A 27193-nucleotide genomic window follows, 5' to 3' on the forward strand; every position below is an offset into this window, starting at 1 on the left:
GCCTGCTTTCTTTGGTTGGTAATTTTCAAATTTTCTATCATAAACATGTAATACATAAATACATACTTTAAAAAAGGGGTCGTGTTAACTCTATAGAAACTGATTGTTAGCATTTGTTTAACATTTCTTTGATAAGCAATACTAAATTCTCAAAATTTTGTCAGTGCCCTAGGTTACATAAGACACAAAAAATAAGATCTCTGCTTTTAAGTAATTTATATTACCATTACTTTGGTGTTATGGGGAAAAGCCACGGTTAGACTTAAATTTAAGATTCAAGTTGGTGTTGAGAGATGAATTACAGTCTTGGAAACAACAGACACGTGAGGCTGTACGTTGCCATTTTGTTAGTCATATAGTTCAGATTGGTTGTTTGACCTTTCTAACCTCAGTTTGCACATCTGCGATATGGGGCATTGAGACAAATAAATGATAAAGTGAATGTACTATAAAGTAGTATTTCAGATCTAACTTGATATCGCTGCTGTGTTAGTACTCTCCAAACAATTAGTCTTTTATGCTAAAAAATTATTCATTTTCAGGTAATTGAGGTTTTATTTGTAAATGGAAAATGTGGGGTGGAACCTAAGAATTATTGAGTCAGAGGGGAAAAATATTTTTCTGCACATCTCACGCTCTACCAACAAGCCCATCTATCCACCCATTCATTCATCCATCCATACATTTTTGTAGGACATCTTCTGTAAAGGAAGCACTCTGCTGGACACTACAGTATCCCCTTAAATACTTTGTTTCTTTAATAACATTCCTCTCAGAATCTGCGTACTTGTTGGAAAATGATTGATCTTGCATTTTTACCTATCCCTAAGATCATTTTGAATCAACTATACAGCCAATCTGAATAACATTGATGAACTCCAATATTAAGCAGGCCAGAATTAAGATTCTTAGTGAGTTTTTAGCAACATCCCTTGAGGAAAGGAAAGTTGGGAGCTTCCCTGTGATATACTCTGGTCAGAATGCACAGAGTGTTTAGTTTAGGTATAAGGCTTCATATTTTTGAAGATATGTTATCAAATTAGAACACTTCCAAGTCAGGTACCATGGCTAGATAATGGTTGAGGAATCCTGGAAACTGGTTGGAGGAAGCAGCAATGTGTAGCCTGAAATGGGGAACTTCAGCGGAGGAGAAGACAACCACTTAATCATGCCTGAAGTTCTGTCCCATGATGGTGGTAGAGGCTTGTTCTCAGGGGTTAGTATGACTAAGACAGGGTCCTAAAGAGTACAGTGTTAGCATGGCCAGCACCCATTGCCCATGCTAGTCGCAATTTATAACTGCCACAGCTTAATTAAGCCCTGTTAATTATTTACAGTATGCTGTTTCACTCTCAGAGGTCCTGATGTGGACAAAAGATTATATTCACCCTAAGTGTTGTAGAAGTGATATAATTTTTTTAGTTCTGTATCAGAAGGAGCACACCAACAAGAAATGTCCAATAATGTCATGAGGCAACGTGCAAAACAGCTATTTTCCTGTCACTGGAAATGAACACACAGAGGCCTGAATGTCACCTGTCTGGGATGTTTTAGGCAAGAATCCTGTATTTGCTGGTGGCCTTTAAGCTACCTGCACTCCACAGTTAAAATGCTCTTGTTGTATTTTTAGCATTCTACAGTCAAAAGTAAATTCCATGGCATACCTATCGATAACACTTAATTTTTCTAATATATTTTTCTTACTAACATGAAGACTCCATTTTGTATTTCACTGAATTTCTGGGGGCTTTGGCTAATTTCAGAGAACTAGTGAATTCACATAAGTAGTTCTGCATCAGGTTCCTTGTAGGGGATGAACAAGACCAGGAAAGAACTGTTTAAGGATATGACTTAGAGAAAAAAATAACCCCAATCTTTACGAAAATGAATGTACTTACTATTATAAATGGTTTACTTTTGTGCTCACTTAAAAAATTTAATATTTATCATCTAGGATCAGTCACATACTGTAATGTGCTGTTTTGCCGTATAGAATTCAGAGCACCAAGTCCTTATCCTGCCAGTAACGACTTTTTTTTGTGGGGTTTGAGATAAAAGATGCAACCTCTCTGAGCTTCAGACTCTTTATCTATACTACAAAGAGAGAACACCACAATTCTGTAGTGTAATTCTTAGGATTAGAAATAATTATGTTTAAAAAAAAACAACCTGGCACAAAGTATGTGTTCAGAAAGTCAGATTTTATGAGAAACTGTTTTGCAAACATGAAATCTATTTTAATCTACTTGCCACTATTTAATGCTGCTCTATTTGTACATCCTTGTGCTCAAGGTTGACTGTCCATTTGTTAGCACATCTGCATATTCCTCATAATTAATATCTTTTTTTAATGACATATGGTTTACTGACTGGAAATTGAGTCTTGCCTTCTGTTTTCAATTTGTTCATGACTCAACGACTCAATGTATGTGTCTGAACTTTAATTTTCCATTCTGGAAACTAGAATTTAAAGTCCTTGCTCATGTATAGCTATTTCAGAAAATGGGAGGAAGTGTGTAATGCAAGGATTTTGAATACATGCCAGGCCGTTCGATCGTGCAGCCAGGATACATGTAGATAAAAAAGGACATGGTTTCTCTCCTGTTATGTAAACAGGGGAACCTGAATGGGGATGTCAACAATCTAACCTCGAAAGTGGGGGGAGTGGGGGGAGTAGGGGGTAGTATGGGCAAGGCTGGAGCCAGATTCCAAGTGAAGCCAGGAAGAAGCATCACGTCGGCTCGGAATGAGCATGGGCAGAGTTGATGAAGTTCTAGGCCCTGGAATCAGGCTGAGAACACAATTACCCGATTTGAACAATCTGACAGTGCTCCCGTGGCAATGCCCTTTCAAGGCCTGTTCCTTTGAAAGGCAAGGTCCTGTACACATTTGGATGTGACTTTCCGACTTCTGAAACTCTGGAAGCACTAATACGTCTTCTATGCTATTTACACATTCTGTGTTATAGTATTTGAGTCATGTCTTATCTCTCTACTAAATATAAAGTAGATGGTCTAAACCCCCGTTTCTCTCTACCTGCCCTTTCCCCTCCCCCAGCAAAGAATCTTGTGCAGAGTGGCATTTGATGTATATTTTTTAATGTTTATTTATTTTTACAGAGAGAGAGAGAGAGAGAGAGAGAGAGAGAGAGAGAGAGAGAGGCAGCAATCAGGGGAGGGGCAGAGAGAGAGGGAGAGAGACAATCTTAAGCAGACCTCACACTGTCAGCGCAGAGCCCAGCGTGGGGTTCGATCTCACAAGCCGTGAGATTATGACCTGACCCGAAACCAAGCGTTGGACACAACCACCTGAGCCTCCCAGGTGCCCCTGATATATTTTATTATAGATTTGAGTTTAATACAAAACATAGATTTCTTCTATATTTTAATGCAGTATTTTATTCCAGTATTTTAAATGCACACACATACACACAAAAACACACTGTAACAAGTTAATAACTGTCCTGAGAAATTGGTGCATATGAGAAGTATATTGAATTCATTTTCTCCCCAAAAGTTTCCTCTTCTGACCACTGCAAACTTGGTAGTCACCAGTCACATGGAAAAAAGAAAAAAGCTTCTGTTTTTGCTTTTTAGAGCTCCCCTCAGAGATCTATAAATTTGTAAGGAGCAAAAGTTTAGGGAATGCTGTTTGTTTTGGGGTTTTTTTTAGACAGAGAAGAGTCCACAAGTGCACATCATTTAAAAGTTTAATAAAATCATACATTTAAAAGATTATAGCATCTAGACTCATCCAACCTGTGATTTAATTTATGGCTTAATGTGTTGTATTCATTTTGCCTTCCAAAAAAGGTTAAATTTGAAATTTTATTTAAAAACTCCCTTCCTTTGGATTTATAGATTGGGGTAGCTGTTTTACCCACTTGCCGTGTAGAATTAGTATTTACTGGACAAGACGTGTTGATTCAGGAGGTTGTCTGTGGAGTGCTTGCCCCCTGAGGGTCATATTAAACTCGAGAGAAGCTTTCCGAGCAACATAGCATCTTGGAGACAATATATCAAGCTGATAGATACACGGCTCTTGTGTTAAGGAACCAGAGGCGGAATTATGGCTATAGTTCCCAGTTATTGCTTTGGTGCTAAGGAGCCTCTACGGAATAGGTCTAGGATAAAAGGGGTTAACCAAAGGGGAAGGAAAGGTTTCCAGAAGTCAGTGTTTCCAGAAGCAGACAAAATGAATAGTTGTATGTAAATAATATAAGATGATCACTCTGTTTGGAAATATTTTGCAATTTTATACAACCAGACTATGACCAATTTAATGGGGTGCTTTTTTTGATGTTAACACTCAGAAAAGAACCGAGGATACTATATTACTATTAGGGAGCCTAAGTTTGGGGCAATTCTCCCTTCTTAACAGCATGGTAATGCAGTTTTTAACACAGGAATGGATTTTTGTGTATATATTTAAAGCTCTAATTTTTTCATGTCCATGACTTATCCAAACTGTTTTGTTTTTTTTTTTTTTACCGAATTTGGGTTGTTGATGATATTATACTCCTTGACACAGAAAAATTAGATAAGAAAACAGTCAAATTAGGGACATGACTGTGCTACATTGTACACAATTTTGTACTTTACTTATCACCCATGCTCTCTCAATGTATGTTCGTTTATTATGAATCAGTTAAAAAAACATATAGCAAATAAGAGATAATCAGTGTTAAACCTATTTGTGCTCACTGATAAATTATCAGGTAGTAAGTCTTTATTAGCAGTGGATAATGGGATACGAGGCCCTGGACAACAGTTCTGCATTTCCTAGGCTACTAACTGAGGGAGCAATTTCATACCATTTCATTTCTCTGTTTTGTTTTTGTTTTACTGTTTGTTTATTTTTTGAGAGAGAGAGAGAGAGCAAGCAGGTGAGGGGCAAAGAAAAAGGGAGAGAGAGAATTCTAAGTAGGCTCTGCACCGTCAGTGCAGAGCCCTATGTGGGGCATGATCCCATGAAACCATGAAATCATGACCAGAGAGCCAACACCAAGAGTCAGGTGCTCAACTGACTGAGCCACCCAGGCGCCTCTCGTTTCATCTCTCTTAAAGCATGTGATTCCCTCTCACACATTAGCACTGAGTTGATGTCTTTGCTTTTATTTTGCTCACTGAGAAAATGGAGTCCATCAGAAGAGATCCTTGGTGTCTTTCCATCAATAAATCTACCTCTCTCTCTGAATTGCCTGTCCCTGCATTTGCTTCTGCACAATGGGTGTACCATTCCTCCTCTATTCAACAGCCCTTGTGCCCTGGCTTATCTCTCTGTCTCTCCCAACACAAGGAATTTGCTCTGGCCATTACTCTTCCTTCTGCTACATCATTTCCCCAAATATCTTCCGGATCTTTCTAGTAAGTGTGTATATGCTTTAGCATCTCCCAGTTTTTAGAACACCTTCCTTAATTACATAAGCTTCTTTAAATGCTGCCCTATTTTCTACTCCCCTTTAGAACAAAATCCCTCAGAAGAGTTGCCTGTACTCACTATTTCCTCCTTCTCTGCCCTCTCATTGTCTCCTCAACCATCTCCAGTCATGCTGCCACACCCATCACTGCACACATCTATTCTTGGCAAGGTCACCAAACACCTCCAGTGTTTGGCCAAATGCAAAATATAATTCTCAGTCTCATGCCTTAAACTGTCAGCATGTTTCGCAGAGTTGATCAGTCCTTTTTGATATGCTTTCTTTACTTGACTCGCAGGCTACACCTTCTCTAAGTTGTCCTCCCTCACTGACCACTCCTTTATGCCTCCTTTGTGGTAGAACCTTCCTCCTGACCTCAAAATGTTGGGGGACCTCATGGTTCAGTTCACAGACCTCTTCTGCACTCACTCTACCTACATTCACCTCCTAGGTTATTTCATCAAATCTCAGCTGTTACATACCACACGCCTTCATCCACAACTCTTATCCAAACTCATACCTCCCACTTCTTCCTTGATGTCCCCACTAGAGATGAATTTATGCCTTTCCCATGTAACATGGGCGAAACAGAACTGATACCCACCCCCCCACACCCCCCACCCGCCCCATAACTGATTTCTCCCCTCAGCGTTCCTCAGATCAGTAATGGCACCACCACTCACCTGGACAGTTAGGCTAAACACACTGACATCATCTTTCACTCCCTTATTTTCTGTTAGCAAAATACCATCCATACTCACTTGGTCAGCACAATATATCACCACCTCTGCTGCTGTCACATGCTATTGTCATCTTTTACCTGGATTGCTATAACAGGTGATTCTCTTGTCTACCCTCACCCCCCCATTAGCATAGAGTAGTCTTTATAGGTTCCAAATTATGGCGTGTCCTGTATTAAAACCCTGCAATGGCCTACAAATCCATTTCAAATGAAACCCAAAGTCTTTAGTATGATTTTCAAAGCCTAGAACTAGAAGGCATCTGGAGGGATCTAGACCCTGCCTGTCCCTCCAACCTCTTTTCCTTTCCCTCTCCTTGGCCTATTTCCAGCCACTTAGGTGTCTCCACTGTGCCTTAAACACAACTAGTACTTCCCCCTCTCACTGCCCTTGTGCTTACTGCCCTCTGTGGCTGGGTTGCCCTTCCTCCAGACATTTTCATGGTCACTGAGGTCTCTGCTCAAATGTCACCTAATGACATGTTCTTCCTATGGCTTTCCTATCCAATCTGAATTGTTACTTAACAATAAAATGGCACACTCCCTTTCATTTTCTCTTCCCTTACCCTGCTTTATTTTTCTCTTGAGCTTATCTACCCGGTATGATCTTAGGTACCCATTTGCTTAATGCTTGTTCCCTCTGTTTACATGTAAGTTCCATAGGGTCAAGGGCCATATCTGTTTTACTCGGTGTTATTCCCCCTCCACACACAGAATACTTTGCACAGAGTAGAGGCTCAATAAATGCTTATTGAATAAATTAGTGGATTATCGATGAACTCGACCCTTACAACAGATTGATGAATCACATCATGTAATTCGTCTTTTCCCATCACTGGCCATTCATTAGCTTCCTAGTTCACAGGCAGGTTCTCCTGAGGGGGAAAGTATATAAAATCACACACTACGTAAGGTTGTGTATAAAAAGAAGTTGAAAATGAACTTTTAATTATTGTAATCCCTTCTCCTTCCTCACCAATGGCTTCTAGTAATCCTTGGCAATTAGAAACTTACATTACAGGGCACTTGGAAGGTTCAGTTGTTCAAACATTCGACTCTTGATCTCAGCTCAGGTCATAATCTCACAGTTCATGGGTTCGAGCCCCGCATCAGGCTCTGTGCCGATGGTGCAGAACCTACTTGGCATTCTGTCTCTCCTTCTCTCTGCCCTTCTGCTGTTTGTGCCTGTGCTCTCTCTCTCTCTCCCTCAAAAAGAAATAAATAAACTTTTTAAAAAAGAAGCTTATATTAAAATTAGGAAGTTCCTGAAAACTTACAGTATCTTAGCACTTAAATTATGCTAAAGAAAGTTCAGATCAGTCCTATGTCGTCATCATCATCATCATCATCACCACAAAAACAACAACTAACTCATCATTACCAGGACCCAAAACAAGGTGCTTTATTTACATCACTTCTGATTTTCCGAACAATCCTGCAAAGGAAAACTATCCCCATCCCAAAGGTAAGAAACATACGCTGAGAGCCATTAGGTGATTCTTGATTCTCCTGAAGTCACAGAGCTTTGCTTCTGACTAGCTTTGGAACAAATTTTTATATGATAGTTTCATTCAAGTTATACCTGTTGGAAAAATTAATTTAGTAATCAGACTCATCTTGTCATTTTTTTTAAGTCGAATGGACTTTAGTTTTCTTCATTCCTGTTAGACCTCGTAGAACTATTCAAATAGAGTTCCCTGATAGATTATATCAAGCAGACAGGCTGAATTCAGGAAAAATTTGCCAGAGATTCAACCAGACTAGGAAAAGCAACATGTATGCTTCAACTCACCACGTATTTGAATAAGGGAAACTGACTGTATAAAGCACATGGGGAAGGAACTTCAGTTTTTATGTTTTCGTTAAGTGAGAATTATACCTGCAATGTGCTATTTTCAGCCAACCGTGTGTACTTAATATTGTAGAAAATACAATTTTAATAAACCATCCTCAAAACACCAAAAAAAAAAAAAAAAAAAAAAGAAAGAAAGCCAGTTGTGATCATGAGTAGAAGCGGGATTAAGTGGCAATGGGTGATAATCGATGAGAGAAAGAAAAGATCTGGACTCCTTCACTGTTTGATTGCTTGATTGCTGAGGAAAGAGTTAATTTAAAAAGTTACTTTAATATTTGGTTCACTAAGTTCCCTACATGTTTTCAATTAGATAAACAGAAGTACAGGTGGGGATGTGCTGCATGTTCATTTGTCTTGCTGTTTGGGGGCTGGCTTTTCAGGTTGAAATACTAACGTAATTGTGTTGAAATGAACAATAAGGAAGTACAGTAGTTCAGGAATGAAAATGTTAAATTAAATGGACCATGTTTAACATTGTTGTTGATCCTGAGGAACAGTTTTTCCAGTATATGGAGCATTTCGATTCCATCCAACATATGTTCTCCACAGTTTTCTCTGCTCTAATTCATCTGTGTTTTTCGACAGCTCCAGATGGCGTGTTGCCTCCGAGGCTTTCATCTGCCACTCCAACCAGTCTTCAGGTTGTCTGGTCTACACCAGCTCGTAACAACGCTCCCGGCTCTCCCAGATACCAACTCCAGATGAGGCCCGGCCACTCCACCCATGGATATCTAGAGTGAGCCTGTTACTTTGTCTATCCTCCTGTCACCTGGATTATATGTTATGGACATAACTTACTTTACCTTAATTTGTGAATAGGTCAGTTCTCATTCGCAACAAATAAAGGCCACCTTTTTTTTTTTTTTTTAATTTTTTTTTTCAACGTTTTTTATTTATTTTTGGGACAGAGAGAGACAGAGCATGAACGGGGGAGGGGCAGAGAGAGAGGGAGACACAGAATCGGAAACAGGCTCCAGGCTCCGAGCCATCAGCCCAGAGCCCGACGCGGGGCACGAACCCACGGACCGTGAGATCGTGACCTGGCTGAAGTCGGAGGCTAAACCGACTGCGCCACCCAGGCGCCCCTAAAGGCCACCTTTTAAAAGTTCAAATAAAAGACAAGCAATTCCTTAGGACACAATTATTTGCTCAGCAAAATTATCTATTTTCCATTTATATAGCATTAATATAGGATTTCTTCACCTTTAACTTTTCATGGGCATAGGTATTGCATGAAGCAGACATACGCCTGAACTAAAAATAGAAATGCTTTCTGAACTGTAGATACAAAATTATAATAGTCTACAAATTCCACGTGGCAATCAGCCTCAATAGTAGACTAGAATTTTCTCGATACTACTAGAATTTACATCTCATATAAATGCAATATTACAAGCCCTCAGCCAAGTGGCTCCTTATTTTAAGAGAGATCTCCTGTGACAACAGAAAATTGCAGTACTTGCCTGGAATTTGACATTCTCTGAAAATTCCTTGCAGTAAGATTTTACTTGTTTTTATTTCTTTGAAAGTCTAAAGCTTCCTAATTAGCATTTCTTTCCTATGTAGGTTATTTTCCAATCCTTCTGCATCGTTAAGCTATGAAGTGAGAGATCTCCAACCGTACACAGAATATGAGTTTCGCTTGGTTGCCTCCAATGGATTTGGCAGTGCGCATAGTTCCTGGATTCTGTTCGTGACCACAGAGGACAGTAAGTGGTCTGAACAATACACAGCCAAATGTCGTCTACATTAGGGACTATTAAATGTCTTCAGTTTTTCCAAAACAGAGAAGTAAGCCTCCCCTGTTTTCTTGACATTTAGTGACAATAATCTTTTCTAGGCCAAGGATAGTCAGACTTCCAGAAAGAAGAAAAATGGGGGCTTGGGGGATTTTGAGGGTGAGGCCTTCAGAAGAAAAATTACTACAGGAAGAAGGAATTCGCAATAACTTATGGCATGGCCCCATTCTATCCTTCAGGGTACATCTAGGTGTCCTACAAGAAGAAAGTTATCATCTTCCACTCAATGTGCTCTGCTTTGGAGGAATCCTGACAGGCAGAAGAACATGAAATAGGGGTCTTGCTTCATGCAGATGCTTAACGTGTCGTTATACCTTTTCCTGGAAACAGATCCCATTATACTTTCAGTCACACCTGAAAGACAGACTTCAGAATAGAGGAATATAATCTGATAACAATGGTTCTGCACTATTACAAAGACTAGATTGGGATTGCCTTATATAATCAATTAAGAGACTTCCGAGTCTGTCACGAAAGAGTTATGTTTTCATACATAGGTTTTTACTAGGTTATATATAGAAAATAAATATTTGGCTATAATGCTTAGTTTTATATAAATGACCTCTATAGGGGCATATATATATATATATGGACCTCTATAGGGGCATATATATAAAATTATACTTCCATATATATATATATATGGAAGTATAATTTTTTTTAGAAAAGTTTGAAATTAAATCAAGCTATACGGAGTGAATGAGGACACTGTATTTTTGAACATTGAGGTTTTTAGGGTTAATCTTGTCAAGTCTTTTAATCAGAGGCTTCTTAGAAGATGTTGCTCTGTTGGCCAATTGCCATTCTGGCTCTATATCCAATGAGGACCCAAGTGACTTTCAAAAGGCTAGATATTAATCAAAAGATATGGTATTTGAAAGAATCTCAATTGTATATTAAGTAGATTCTTTTATTGCTACAATACCCTTAATTATATTATTTTAGTAAGGATAATACATCAAATGAGATAGAATCAGAACTATTTACCTTCCTTAAAGCTTACTTTATGTTTTTTGAAAAGGCCATGAAGAACAATAATATATAATACTTCATCCATTTCTCCCAATTTGTAATCACTCCCTAGGAGCAGGTTAGGTACTTTACAAGGGCACATCCAGTCCTTTTGGTCTCTCGAGTACCATTTAGTAAATTATCAGCACAGTGCAATAAACGACACCCAAGACCCAGAAAGCATTAAGGCACCACTCAATGCACCTACACCCCTTTTAGGGGAAGCATCACACACACTCTAGGGAACCTGGCAGCCTAGTCACCAGACTGTATGCAGATTTATGAACTAGAGAGCTCACACTCAAAATAGATTTTTAAAGAAACATTATTTTAAAAACAACTGAAAATAAGCTTCCAATCCTCCTTCTTAGATATAGCATACTTGATGGCACTCAATAAAGGTTAACTGAAAGTATTTAATGATTCAGCCCACTGCAGAGAGGATGACTCCATAGAATGCCACATTGGAAGAGAAGAGAAACAGTCCCCTTTTTGGCACCCACGATTTCCATGGCCACAGAGAATGAGCAACACTTGGGTTTCCTCAGGGGTGATTCTCGTTGAATAGAAGCCATGATCTTCTATCTACAGGCAAGAAGTTATCACATAAATAAAGTACCAAACATTGCAAAGTACCAACTAGCATAGCATTCCTTGTTGAACAAACTTACTCCTGCCTTAAGTGACCATAAAACAAGTCTACGGACTCTATGTGGTTAGAATTTTCATGCACTGAAGACATTGCCTTCTTTGTGATTTTTAGAACTGGGTTTGAAGGGAATAGTATTAACTCTTCGTGTTCCTTAAGAATTGGTAACACATGATTATATAGCAGGTATTAACCCAAGAAACCCAGCCATCATTTTTATTTAAGTCCTTTCCCTGAAACTGATGACTTCTTCCTTCGTATGCCTCATGTGCACACTGCAAAGTCATATATATTATGAAAGAGCCAAAGGCTGGCCCTTTGCCCCTCCAGGTTACCAGTGCATGCTTACCCCTGAGACATAATGGCAGTGTGCTCTATATTTTGGGTGTCCGTGGAGATGGATGCCATTTCTGAAAGGATGTGCAATTGAGCTGACAAAGAGTGAGTGATTGGCATTGGGCACAAGCAGTTTTTCTGTCAAGGCTTCAAAGCATTGCACACGAAACCACCCATGCTGACAGCTCCATGCGAGAATCGCGCTTCATACTTGATCCTGACCGGCACCTCCCAGATGCCCAAGTGCAATGTCTAATATAAAAACTCTACATACCGTCTTACAGAATAAAACTGAGAAGTCACCTCATGCCCACATTTAAATTTCATACCATCAATATGCACCTTTCTACATCAACCAAAGCCTCAAAAGTTTCTGGTGCCAACACAGGTCACCAAGTGCAGTGTTTTTAGTGTGATATGGCAAGACTGATTTTCATCAAGCCTGTGACACTGCTGAAACCAGAAAGAGATACCAAGGCAGGAAATGAACTGCACACAGAGAAACAAATGCTTGAGTGCAAAGAGAAGTTCTCATGGACAGAGAAAAGGGTTGTGAAGAATTTTAATAGATTTTTTTTCCAAATAATTTGTCATTTCTATCAGAGTGCCACCAATATCCAGTTCCATGCATTTTTAAAAATCTAGTGTGCTGATGCCAAATAATAATAATGCACATTTCCTATGAATATTTTAAATCCTGTTAAACGTGTGTTAATAAAAGATATTTGTTCCAGCCAAGTTGGTCAGTGTAGTGTTCGACTGTTTGCAACCAGGTAAATACAAACAACTCATGGTTTTTGGTGTGTGTGTGTGTGTGTGTGTGTGTGTGTGTTGCATGCTGCTGGCAGTCCAAGAACCTGGCATGTCTGCAATTTGCAAAAATGCATGAAGATTGTGTTAGACCTGGGGCGCCTGGGTGACTCAGTCATTTAAGTGGCCAGCTTCCGCTCAGGTCGTGATCTCACAGTTCATGGGTTCGAGCCCCACATCAGGCTCTGTGCTGACAGCTCAGAGCATGGAGCCTGCTTTGGATTCTGTGTTACCCTCTCTCTCTGCCCCTCCCCCACTTGCACTCTGTCTCTCTCTCAAAAAAATAAACAAACAAACAAATAAATAAATCTTAAAAAAAAAAAGATTGTGTTAGACTCGGATACGTGTGATTGCTAACATGAAGACACTTACCTAGCCACTGAAATTTTTGGTATTTTTTAACATGAAATAACCATTGCTCCTGATTGTTTTCTTCCCTTTCCCTTGTGTGTTTACAATGGTTTTCTGTGCAGTATATGCATATAGGAATTGGAGCCGCTGGAAGGGCAAGGTTCCTGCAACCTCAGCACGGGGGCCTGTCCTTTGGCCTACTAAAATCCTGCCCTGTGTAAAATATGAGATGGCCCACTTTTCTTTAAAAATGTAGATTCCCTAGACCATCAAAAGCTGGAAAATCTGTTTCTCACAAAGTTTTTCAGGGAACAAGATTGAAATGTGGAATGTCTTTATTTCAGACATTTGAACAACAAACATGTATGGAATACACAGGCAATTAGATCAACCTACTAAAAATGAGATTGTTTTCTAAAAATTACTTTTCTCCTTCCAAAACAAAACAAAAACCCAAACTGGTTCTAGAGTAGGCCATTTCATTATCATGTATTTTTAAAAGACTTTAAAAATCTGATTGTTTTATGAAATTTGAAGTTTAAAAACTCCATATCTGTATATATATTTTTAAATGTTGACTTATTTTTGAGAGAGAGGGAGAGAGCATCTGCAGGGAAGAGGCAGAGAGAGGGGTCAGAGGATCCAAAGTGAGCTCTGTGCTGACAGCAGAAAGCCCCATGCAGGGCTTGAACCCACAAACCCTGAGATCATAACTTGACCCGAAGTTGGACGTATAACTGACTGAGCCACCCACATTTATATTTGTAACCACTAATCTAAGAGACATTATTAAATAAAGTTTGTGGGATTCAAGCAGTTTATTTTGTAGATTTACTTACATAATTTTTCATGAGCTCATTATTTTGCTAACAGACAGATTGTTCATGAGGTTGGCCTGGAGTATGCTAATAGATAGGGGTATGTATCTTATCACCTACACAGTGGGATTTTATTTTTTTAATATTAAATATAATTTACTGTCTAATTGGTTTCCTTACAACACCCAGTGCTCATCGCAACAGGTGCCCTCCTCAGTGCCCATCACCCACTTTCCTCTCTCCCCCCCCACCACCCCCATCAACCCTCAGTTTGTTCTCAGCATTCAAGAGTCTCTTATGGTTTTTAAATACTCTGAACACACTTTATTCATTATATTAGACCTTGTTATTTTTCCCACGCTTAAAATACACCTTGAACAAAGAAAGAAGCAATGAGGGTCGTTATCCTAGTACCTGGATTCTGCTTTATTTTTTCTGTCAGCGTTTTTGAGTATCTGATCCCCAGCTCCCTCATTCATCTTTGAGATTCTCACGGCAGTTTACAAAGGAACAGGGGTTTTTCTGGAGTAAGAAAGACATCGCAATGTTACTTGAAATCTGTATTGAACAGAACAAGTTTCTTCCTTGTTTGTTGTCTGGCAAAATCTACTCATTCATCAAGCCTCAGCTCAAATGTCACCTCCTCTGTGAAGTCTTCCTTCCTCATTGCTACCGCAGAATTTTGATTTGTATTGTGCACCATCAACATCTCATTCTGAATTGTAACTTCTCAGGACCTAAGACTCTGTCTCATTTATCTTTGTACCGTAATTTCCCCTTATCTGCCATCTTGCTTTCTTTTATTATGCGTTATTGCTGTTAATCTCTTACCGTGCCTAATGTATAAAGTAAACTATCATAGGTACGTATGTATAGGAAAAACATAGTATGTATAGGGCTCAGAACGATCTGCAGTTTCAGGTATCCATTGGGGGTGCTGCAATGTATCCCCCACAGATAAAGGGGGATGACTGTATACCCCAGGCCTGGTACAGGATCTGATATACAGCAGGTGCCCCCAAATTGCCAGGAAGTACTAATTAAAGAGACTTTTATGGAAGCAAATCCGTGAAAATTCAACCAAGCCAATTTTATCTGGGTACCTGCCCTGTCCCAGGGACCGAGAGAGACATCAAAGTTACAAGGATGATTAAGACGCTGTTCTTTCCTTGAGGCATCCATTATCTGACAAGGGGGACACAGAGTAGAGCCATCGTTAGAGTCTACAGAACTGAGGCTTCTATGCAAGCAAGCCCAGAGGCAGAGCGTTTCCCTCAACGTGGGGTGTCAGGAAAGCCTTCCCTGAGGAGAGAATCAGGAGAAGGAATAGGCACTGATTTATATTTGGAATTCACTTAAATATTAAATTTCAAATTTATTTCCTCGCAATTGGCCCAGAAGAAGGCAGAAGCCGTAATTGCCGTTGGAGGTGTCCACTGACACGTGACTGGGGGGATGGCTTGCATAGTGTGCTGCCAGTGTTTCAGCCTCAGTGGGAGATGATAGGGATATGTATGAGGATGAGAGGTGGGTGAGGATGAGAGGCAGGTGGAAGAGAAGGAAATCCCAAAAGCAATCCTCATTCTTTCCCTTGGTCGGAGGCAGCCTGCTGGCTGTCCCTTTGATTCAACACTGACTGTCTTCACTAGGATAATGAATGTTCTAATTCGAGAGGCGTCTCCTAGCCCCAAATCACGTCTATTTCAAAATGAGGCGGGGAGGGATATACAGGGAGAGAGTTCCAGAAGAAAAACACTTTTTCTTATTCTCGAAACCTGTAATGAGAGTGAGCTCTCTGAGTCTTGTGACAGGGAGAAGTAAAACTGTGGCATAAATTTGGATTCATTAATGAAGATAATTCTAGAGCAGGATTTTCTAGATCATTGAGTAAATGTGTTTGTGCTCTTAGGAGTATTTAAATTTTAAAATCTATCTGACATGGCGAACATCTTTTTATTAGTGTGTTTTGGAACTTAAAGTCTCAATCTATACCTTAAAAACCTTCTATATGAGAGAAAATAGCATTTGAAAGTTAGGGTGGAGCATATTCACATCAGTAGATTTTATTTTAACGAAGAAATACGAACTATGGGTTTCAGTAGTGTTGCACAATTATTTTGCTTTCTCCATTCTAACTAGGCTTCATAATTGCTTTAAATATTAACTGACACATTTATCCTTTCCACCAGCGATTACAGGTATCTATTTTATCGAGAAGATCCATGGTGTAAGATAATTTTTTTTAGTATTTATTTATTTTGAGAGAGAGAGAGAGAGAGCACAAGTCGGGGAGGGGCAGAGAGGGAGGGAGACAGAGAATTTCATGCAGGCTCAGCCCTGTCAGCACAGAGTTCAATGCGGGGCTTGAGCCCAGGAGCTGTGAGATCATGACCTGAGCCGAAACCAAGGGTCAGACACTTAACCAGCTGAGCCAGCCAGGTGCCCCAGAAAGTAAATTATTTAATCTGCTGATTAGGAGAGCAAAATGGTTCTGTATCCATGTCACTACATACTTTGTTTTCCGTTGCATGGATTCCATCCCCCTACATTCTTGTATTTCCAGAATTAATAAAAGCAAATATTAATTATTATTTTTACATTCTTATTTTAATATCCTAAGAACCCAAGTTAAAGCAACCAATAGAAACTCCTTTGAAAGGATGGATTGATTAATGAAAAATCTATCCACCCAGCCTCAATTTCCTCCCTGAGCTCTTGGCTCTCTTTTGGGTACGTAAGGCATACTGTTCTTCCAAATCTGGAACCTCCAATTCTTTTAGGACTTTTTTTCTGCTTTCATAAATTCTCACATCGACACTTCTGATTTTCTGTCCCAAACTTTCAAAGAAGAATTCAAAGCCATTCACTCCAAAACATGCCCCAGTTCAGAAATCAAAACATTCTTCCTAAGCTACACTCCCTCCACTCTCTCATGGGAGAGATGGAGAAAAAGAGTTTCCCAGTACTGGTTCTCCTCCTTACAGACTATCAAATGGTATTCTTTCAATTTCACCAAGCTTTCTTAAACAATTCCTATGCTTCACTGCCCACTTCCTATTTTATCAGTTGTCAAGAAGCTGCATGTTCATTTTTGTGCAAAATAAGAGTAACCCGTTTTTAATATTTGTTTTGGGATACAACTCTCGTGCCCTTTATCATTACAAGATTAATATTTCTTTATTTTATTGGTCCTATTACATTTAAGTCTTATGATGAGCTGTCAAGAATCCCTTGGGAAAGTAGTTGGGGTATAAATAATGAATTGATAAAAGAATTCATGATTAAAGAGAAGCTGGAATCCATCACTCTTCTGCTAACGTATCAGGAGTGAATGTCAAAAGGCTACATTAACAATTAGCTTACAACGTATTGCTTTATATAATCATACATCCATATATTTTGCTACCTTGCGTGTTAATTCATGGGCAAATTTGGGGGATATTCTTGTGTGGAGTTAATATTACTGAAAAGACCTTTTAAACTGAGTTTTTAACTAGAAGTTGCTTCACTAGGGCAATAATGAGAACATAACAGGAAAGCCGAGCGCTCCGTGGGTAACGCTAATAGCGAACGAGCGTAGGAGGCCCATGGAAACCACTGGAAGTTATATACACACCGAAAGCGTGAGTCATTCAGACCATTTATTCCTACGCACACACACATCCACATGCGCGTGCGTGTGCGCCCACACCCTTCCCAGTTCGCACACCTGACTATGAAAATAAATAAGCAGACCCCTCTGTTAACAATTTTATGGCTCTATTTTAGGCTGCGTCTGAACTTTTGAAGCTGATGAGCAAAATAGTTTCCCATAAAAGATAATTTCATTTGCCAAAATGAAACTACTCTCTGTTATTAATGCTGTAATGAAATGGCCTGAAACATGAATCAGTGATCTGAACAGAAAGGATGCTCCCGTTCCCACCTCCGGCGGGGGTGGGGGGAGTTCTCTAAACAATTACACCCACGGAGAGGGCTGTACAGTTGTATTTTCATCACTGGCCAGTTGAGCTGTGTGGCTGTCATACTTCCCAGTCTCCCCTCCAGTGACAGCCGCATTGACAACATGTTATACTCCACATTGATTTTACAGTTAAGGAGCTGATTGTGATATATAGGGATTTTAAGAATTCAGCTGAGAGGCTGACTTTTGCCTTTTATCATTCCATTAAAATTTTATAACCATCTTTTTCATGTCATTTCATCCATGAATTCTTACTTTAGAAAGTGATAGCTACTGCTGTGAGCATAACTTTCCTCATGTTCAGAGCTTTTTATTGTATTAGCAAACTACCCCAATTACAGTTATTACTCATGTTTTACATAATTGTGGTGACCCTTTCCACCATGCAGTAGCATGCCAGTTGATTTGTATATAGAATTAGATGATTCGGCTTATCATTTGAAAGCACTAAATTGGAAGAGTGCCGGGAGTCAGGTTTTAACACTTCCCCGGCCAAAGGAGCTAATGAGGCTGCTTTCAGCTTCCTCTCCTGAATCACACAAGTTTAAGGACCCTTCGTGCAACAAGAGCAGGGAGCCTACTCAGCTAGAGCGGGAAGCTAATAAAATGTATGCTGGCTTTTAAGGGGAAAAAAAATCATGAAATTGAAATTGAACATCTCGTCTTTCCCAAGATAAGAGATCATCTTTAAGGAAAGCTCGTGCTCTGTGAGGGCTTAAAGTGCCAGTTCATCTCATTACCGTAGATGTTTCACCTATAAAACTATCATCCGATTCGGGAGAAATCAAAGGCTTATCCCCATCATAACAGAGAACAAACTGTGTCATTGCTGCTCCTTTTTCCTGAAGAAGCTCACAGTTTGATAGTGTACAAATGAGACATAATTAATTAAGCAAGACCCTGCTGAAAACTCGAATGGAAATGATTCTGATTCTTAAATGTATATTATTCTTTTTTAGAGGGCGGTGGTGACATAGGGTAAGACAATAAAGGCTTCGATCTCTGCCACTGATTTTATGGACCCTGATCTCAGAGGATCTGGTGTTCCAAAACGACATTGGCATCTTGTGAGACTCACGCTTGTTTCTTCTTAGCTAAATCTGGATGGCCAGCATGAATAAAAAAAGGATCCGTATCCCTGTTTTGATATAGTAATTGGGGCTGCTACTATGTATCAGGGATCAAAAGTAAGAAAGGTCACAGTGGTTTTAAGAAAGCTTTAAAGAGAAAGTTGACAACAGACTAACACGGAAAATGCGATCCATATCAAAATCACTGTACTTTCAGGATTTTTCTCCTCAAATCGGGTGCGTTACCAAATGGTCAGAAACGGCTTGACTTCAGGGTTAGCACATGGTACAACGTCTTTCCTCTCAAAAAAGTAATTATGACCCTAGCATCAGTCCGGTTGGTGACAACTACGTGGGTCGTGTTGTGCGAAAGTGCGTTCCTATGGACGCTCACATGACCAGCTATTACTGTAGTCGCTGACTGTAAGAAATGGTTGCATTTCACATTTAAACCTTGGGTGTAACACTGAATCACGTCCACACACTCACATAATCAACGCTGTTTTAAACAATTACTAAATCCAAGTATATCTTCTCTAAAGATTTTCAATAAAATCTAATGTTCACAGAAAAATCTCATAAATGTCAAAATTGCTGTGGGCAGAAAAGGGGGATATAGTATTTTCTTGATCTGTTGTAGCAATTTATAGATTTCAGGCCGTGGTTTATAAGAATGCTAAATGTTCTGGAATTACAGCTGTTACTGATCAGTGATTGAGCCAGATTTGTGTTATTGCACCATGTTCTTGCTTGTACCTAGAGAGCAGTAAAGCCTCCATATAATAAAAAGCACCTGCATTTTAAATGAAATTTCAATTGAAAAACTTAACAGCCCTTCAAATTGCAGAATTTAACGCAGCCCAGTAAAGCTTAAATAACACTTTGCCTCCGCAGGCTGAGGGGTTTGCATTCAAGGTGACTTGATTGTGTCGCATGGTGAAATTATTTACAATTAAGGAATTTCTCTGGAGGGCTGCAGAATATTTGCTGTTCCACAACACCTAGGCAGGCATATGGTGGGCCTTTTTCAGTATTCATGGAGCCTCCTGAACCTTTATGATAATTGAATCAGTTAGAGTGCTGAGTAGAGCAAGCATAAAACCTGTTAACCTAAAGGTCAGATCTGTGCATTGTTTATTTATCAGTAGGTGAAAGAGCTAAATCGGCAGCTTCTGTCACAGTCACAGTAAAAAATCACCTATAATATTAACAGGGAGTAGATAAATTGCAAAACATGGATTAGAATGATAAACAGAACTAGGTATAATATGGAATATATAATGAGAGATGCTGAAGGATTTTACTGGGCTGTAAAATATGCAGGTTTGTTATGATAGTGTTATTGATTATAATTAGTTACTGGGGCTCTAGAAAAATGTGGTGAAGCTGGAACTTTGCTTACCATAGCCCTCTTGTATATTTCTCTAATAATATCTGTATTTCAGAAAAGCCCTCCTGATATTTTTAATCATTAGCTTTAATAAAGAGAAATGATTTTAATGAAGTTATCTTAGAAAGGAAAATGACAGTTTAGTTCAGCAGTATCCAACGAGTACATCTTGCACATTTATGAGCAGTCAGGGTTCTTGTCTTTATGACATTTATTTATTTATTAACTGGCCTTTGCCAATTGACGAATTTCATACCTTGATAGGAGGGTTATTTTAACTTCATTTTGAGAAGCTGTGGGAAGTTTCCGAGAGATATCACTTCTTGAATTTATTCTACTTTATAGAACCTGGACCGATGGACCCTCCAGTTCTTCTGGACGTGAAGTCAAGAACGATGTCAGTCATCTGGCAACATCCTTTAAAGCCCAATGGGGTCATTACCCATTATAACATTTACCAACACGGTCATCTCTACCGGAAAACTTCTGGAAATGTCACTAATTGCACGGTGATCCGTTTACGCCCATATACTGCCTATAAGTTTCAAGTGGAAGCCTGTACTTCAAAAGGGTGTTCCCTCTCACCAGAGTCCCAGACTGTCTGGACACTCCCAGATGCACCAGAAGGTATCCCAAGTCCAGAGTTGTTCTCTGATACCCCAACATCTGTGATTATATCTTGGCAACCTCCTACTCACCCCAACGGTTTAGTGGAGAACTTCACAATTGACAGAAGAGCCCAAGGGGAGGAAGAAGTTACTACCCTGGTGACTCTCCCAAGAAGTCATTCCATGAGGTTTATTGACAAGACTTCTGCTCTCAGCCCATGGACAAAATATGAATACAGGGTACTGATGAGCACTCTTAATGGAGGTACGAACGGCAGTGATTGGGTAGCAGTGACCACAAGACCCTCACGACCTGCTGGGGTACAGCCACCTGTCGTGCATGTGCTAGGACCTGATTCAGCTGAGGTAAGACACTGAGTGTTCTGTCTCCTTTGCAGACTTAGGAATTTACCCTGGATTGACTCCGTGTTGAACAGAGCCATCTACTGACAAAACGCATACATTTGCCATTTTAGGCATTCACTGAAAAAACTGGGTTTTGGCCTTTGGCCCAAACTATCTTGAATTCGATGTCAGTTTTTCATTTCTCCCTGTATCCCCTCAATTATATTGTCGAGATGCTTCCATTTGCCTCACACACCTGAAATACTTTGAATGCCACAATGGGATGCTTAGCTTAACCACCACGTCAGATTTAAATAGATCAGAAAATGAGAAGAGATGGGGAAATGCGGAGGAATGGATTAGCATGCTAACAAAAGTTCCAATTATCCATATTCTGATTTTTTTTTAATGATCAAAGAATCAAAATGATGGGGAAAGGAATAAAAATAGCGCATTCCTGGGCTATCTAGAAAGTGTTCAATTATTCACTTCATTCTACTGGGAATGAACTCTAGAGGACAGGATAACTACCATTGTTTTGGCTTGCATACAAACTTCATTCAAGGGAAATTAGTGTAACCAAACAGGAGGGAGTTCTGTAGCTTAGAAGCCTCTTTTGTGTAAATACACACACGCTTCCATGGATTCAGTCTTGTACCACTGCCAAAAGCATTGGTACAGTAGCTTGCTCACCAGAGCACAAAACAAAGGATATTTGCATAACAGCAAAGTTCATCTGTTGAGATTATTCCTTGGATCTATGTTGTGTGTTCTCTCTCCCCCACCAAAAGCAAACACTAGGTGTTGCTAAATAGTGTAAATTGTTGAAGAAATTTAATTTGACCTACAAACTAAAATCTATTTGGAAAAGCCTTTTTTAGTTTCAAGAAGAGGCTGGTCCAAGCAATATCACGGTCAAAGCAATATCAAATGTGTGTAGAATTCTGTTGATAATACGCTAAAAAGGAAATTAATTTGAAGCATATGATATACTATGTTTCTCATATGAACTGAGCAACCTTAAGAGTTGTTCTTCATTCAAAAGAAAAACAAGACAACAAAACAAAATCCCAAACAAACCTAGAGTTATTAATCATTCCAGAAACAACTTTTTGTTACAATCCTGAGGGAATTTTGCACGATGTCAGTAGCATTACCAATCAATATAATGCAACATAAACACTGTCCCTTCTCAAAGGCAAAGCTATGAAATGGACGTTTTTCTGGATTCTTTATAACAAAAGTTTAATAACTAGTCAGATCTTTAAAAAGAACAAATATTTTCAGAAGAATAATGTCTCCATGCACAAGGCTACTTGATTCAGCGTATGTAGATAATGATCAAAGGTATCCAAAACTAATGGCCTGGCTTTTTCTTCTTCCTTTCTTTTTTATTCCAACTTTTCATTTTGTAACCTTATCCAGGAATGGAATAACGTACATGGCTTGTCCACTTGTTAGAGTTAAATTTATTTAGCTTGGCTAGGAAGCTGAATTTCCCAGGCTCACGCTGACCAGGTCAGGAATCTAAAAGTCTCTATATAGGTACCTGAAATATATGGCCACTGCATATTAATGCTAATTTAAAAAAAAATCACACCTTTTATTAATTCTCATTTTATTTGCAACTAGAAAATCAAAAGGTAACCATGAAGAGATGCTTTAGGAATAGTCGACTAAATCTAGTATAGGATGATATGTATTTAAATATTAAAACGACATATTTGTGCTTCAGTATTTATTATCGACTCACATTATATTCAGGAAGATCTTAAGATTGCCAAAGTACATCTTCTGGTGATGTGGCTTATCTGGTACACAAAGGCATGTGACTGCAATACAGTGATTTCTTTGTGTAAAATATATTTAAAAGTTAAAATGGCATATACATAAAATCTTAATGAGAAGTATCGTCATTAGTACACTGGTTAAAAAATTCATTCACCATTTACCACGGAGAGTCATTCTGAGTATTAGGTGAAAGAAATTTTTGATAATACCAACAGCAACAGCACTAATAATAGCTTCAATTCTGCTAACATTTATTGAGCAATAACGCACCTGCATGAGTGCCTATTTTAGTACTGAGAATACACCAGAGACCAAAACAGAATCCCTACTATCACGGAGCTTGCATTTTAGACAGAACTACACAAATAAATATTGGCATTCCCAGAGTGACAAGGACTTAGGAGAAGGAAAAAAAAAAAAACAGATTAAGAAGAAAGAACACCAGCCTATAGGATGGGGTAGAACAGGAATGGATTGGTATTTCTCCTTAGTTCTTGCCGTGTTGTGCCACGTGTTCTGTTCACTGCTACACCGTGCTGCCAGTGAGAAGTCACGGTCTAACCAGAAAAGCAAGGGAAACTCCACCTACTTCAGCCAACTAGAAAACAAGGTAACATAGTAATAAGTGTAAAAAGGTGTGGTATGACTTGGCATAGATTCGAGCTTAGAGAAGAGAAAATTGTAGACCACACTGCATATCAAAATCATATTTTTTACGTTTATTTATGTATCTTGAGACAGCGTGTGTGCAAGTGAGGAAGGGGAGAGAGAGAGAGAGAGAGAGAGAGAGAGAGAGAGAGAGAGAGAGAGAATCCCAAGCAGGGTCCATGTTCCATTCTGAGACAGACATGGGGCTCGATCCCATGACTGTGAGATCATGACCTGAGCTGAAATCAGGAGTCGTACATTTAACTTACTGAGCCATCCAGGCACCCCCAAAATTAAATTCTTAACATTGTATTTGATTGATTATAAAGAAAAGAAATAATATATGATGTCACAGAGGTTATCTGAAAAAGTGAAAGTTGTTAGGGATGCCCGGGTGGCTCAGTTGGTTAAGCGTCAGCCTCTTTGATTTTGGCTCACGTCACGATCTCACCATTCACGAGACGGAGCCCTGAGTTGGCTACACACAGACAGGGTGGAGCCTGCTTGAGTTTCTCTCTCTCTCTGCCCTGCCCTCACTCATGCACACACACTCACTCTCTCTCTCTCTCTCAAAATAAATAAACATTTTTTAAAAATTATTTAAAAAATGAAAACCATGCACTTTTATTTGGTATTTAATCACTTAAGAACATTTATGGCATTTTATAAAGCTGGTAAATGCTGTACCAATACTTGAAATAGATAGTTCAGTAACCTATAGATTAATTTCATATATGAATATACGTCCAAAACTTCTCAATAAAATATTAGCAAATTGAATTAAGGAATATATTAAAAGAATGGCACGCCAGGACAAATTTGGCTTGACTCCAAAAACGTCAGAATGGTTCAAAATCAGGACATCTATCAACATACTTCTTAATCAACTAATCAAAGAAAAAAGGTCATATATTTTTTATCAATAGATACAGAAAAAGGATTTGTAAAGTTCAGCAGCCATTTCTAGCAAAACTTCAATGTAAAATCAGATTATGATAAAGTTGACTTATAAGAATGCTGGTGATTAAGACACAATTCTTTTCACTTTATAAGAGCAAAAGATTTATAAGATTGCTGCACTCACTAAGTCTTGAGTATGATACAGGACTAATAAAAAAAACATAAAAATAACTAAGTTGTGGGGCACGTGGGTGGCTCAGTCATTTAAACATCCAACTCTCGATCTCAGCTTAGGTCTTGATCTCAGAGTCCTGAGTTCAAGTCCTGTGTTGGGCTCCATGCTGGGCATGAAGCCTACTCAAAATAAATAAATAAATAAAAGAATAACTAAGTTGTGTAATGATGTGATGTCATGAACAAACTTCCTTGAATGCGATGATGTGGGTGCAGCCCCACTTTCCACAGCTAAAGCAGAATAAAAGACAACAGTCCTGCAGTTCTCAGTCTTCATGTAGTAGAGTCCTTGCTGGGCTCAGACCACTGAAGGACCAGCTGTGTTGTGTGTGTCACAAGAAGCAACAGTGCCCTCCAGATTGTGTCTGCTCACTGTGTTACTTGGGTGTGTACTCTTAATGTTGCTCATTTACAAACAAATCTGATAAGAACCCAAAGTGAAGAGAGTTGAGTCTTCACCACCATTATCACCTAATTGTGAAGTATTCCAGTCTTTGATGTCTGCTTAAATCAAACCATAAAATGTATCTCTATATAACATCTTATGGAAGAAAACAAAATAATAATGATGATTACTATTTATTGAGTTCATATTAAGTTCCAGGAATTGCTCTCATTTAGTCCTTAACCCAACCCTCTCAGATAGACACTATTATTATCCCCATTTCACAGGAAGGAAAACTGAGAATTGAGAGATGAAGTAACCTGCTTAAGATTACATACAGAGAAGAGTCGCCTTACCCACCATGGTGGTTCCAAGAGCACATGCTGTTCTCAACTTCTCACTACAACAAATGGAGAACGTGCTGTCTTCCTAAATGGAAGGAGTTAATTCCACAACATGTCAGTCCTTCTAGGATTGACATATACACCTAATATCATTCAAAATCAGAATGCCAATAATGTTTTGTTTCAAATTGGATCAAATGATCTTTAACTATATAAAGAAGACTAAATAGTTGAAATATTCTAGAAAGTTATGGAAGAAAAGTATACCGAGGTGACATCTTCTTCAGTATTTACACTTATTATAAATCTACTAAATGACAATAGTATGGTATTGGCATAACAATAGACAAATGATCATTGGAGCAGACTGGACTTTAGACACAGATACAAGTATACATGGGAACTTGAGTTATTGTAGAAGAAACATTTTATTTCACTGGGAAATAATGGTTTGCTTCAAAAATGATACTGGCTGACAGTCCATGTGTAAGAAAAAAAAAGATCTTTCCATTATATCGTAAGTAAATTAAAATTAAATTTAAAATTTAACATTAAAAATAGAAATCTTAAAAAATAAGAAAAATTCCATATAATTTAAAGATTAGGGGGCTCTTTCTAAAGAAAAAACAAAGAAAGAAAGAAACTCAGAAGTCTTAAAAGAAAATACAGTTATATTTAACTAGAAAATAATTTGTTTCCTACAAGCCATAAGACTCCCCCTCACCAAAAAAAAAAAAAAAAGTGGGTCCCTCAGTGGCTCAGTCAGTTAAACGACCAACTCTTGATTTCAGCTCAGGTCATGACCTCACGAATTGTGAAATCAAGTCCTGCATCAGGCTCTGCACTGACAGCACAGAACCTGCTTGAGACTCTCTTTTTCCCTCTCTCTGTCTCTGCCCCTCCTCCCCCCACCACACTCTCTCTCTCTCAAAATAAATAAACATTAAAAAAAAAAAAAAGTTAAACTCCAAGAGGTAGATTGGGAAAAATCTGTAACACACATTATAGAATAATAGATTATTTCCCCATAACATAGAAGGAACTTATTATTTATTTATTTATTTATTTATGTATTTTTAATTTATTGTCAATTTAGCTAACATACAGTGTAGTCTTGGCTTCAGGAATAGATTCCTGTGTCATCACTTATATACAATACCCAGTGCTCATCCCAACAAGTGCCCTCCTCAATGCCCATCGCCTACCTCCCCACCCCCACAACCCCCCACCCCATCAACCCTCAGTTTGTTCTCTGTATTTAAGAGTCTCTTATGGTTTGCCTCCTTCTCTGTTCATAACTTATTTCCTTCCCTTCCCCCATGGTCTTCTGTTAAGTTTCTCAAATTCCACATATGAGTGAAAACATACGGTATCTGTCTTTCTCTGACTGACTTATTTCTCTTAGTTTAATACCCTCCATTTCCATCCATGTTGTTGCGAATGGCAAGATTTCAATCTTTTTCATTGCCGAGTAGTAGTCCATTGTGTGTGTGTATGTGTGTGTGTGTGTGTGTGTGTGTGTATATATACACACCACATCTTCTTTATTCATTCATCAGTTGATGGACATTTAGACTCTTTCCATAATTTGACTATTGTTGCTAGCACTGCTATAAACATTGCAGTCCATGTGCCCCTATGAATCACCCTCCTGTTACATTTGGATAAATTCCAAAAGTAGTGCTATTGCTGGGTTGTAGGGTAGTTCTATTTTTAATTTTTTTGAG

General features: G+C 38.8%; 1 protein-coding gene across 3 annotated transcripts in view; it reads left to right on the top strand.

Moving 5' to 3' along the window:
• USH2A (usherin) overlaps positions 1 to 27193 on the top strand; it is a 739062-nt gene that overhangs the window by 468972 nt on the left and 242897 nt on the right. For all 3 annotated transcript variants that reach the window (XM_019465619.2, XM_053908979.1, XM_053908980.1), the window contains exons 39-41: positions 8599 to 8749; positions 9580 to 9722; positions 20557 to 21185. In XM_019465619.2, coding sequence (XP_019321164.2) covers positions 8599 to 8749; positions 9580 to 9722; positions 20557 to 21185 — 923 coding nt within the window. The remainder of the gene's footprint in view (positions 1 to 8598; positions 8750 to 9579; positions 9723 to 20556; positions 21186 to 27193) is intronic.

This window comes from Panthera pardus, unplaced genomic scaffold, assembly GCF_024362965.1.
Source record: "Panthera pardus isolate Hobbes unplaced genomic scaffold, ASM2436296v1 HiC_scaffold_21, whole genome shotgun sequence".
In the NCBI taxonomy this organism is placed as follows: Eukaryota; Metazoa; Chordata; class Mammalia; order Carnivora; family Felidae; genus Panthera; species Panthera pardus.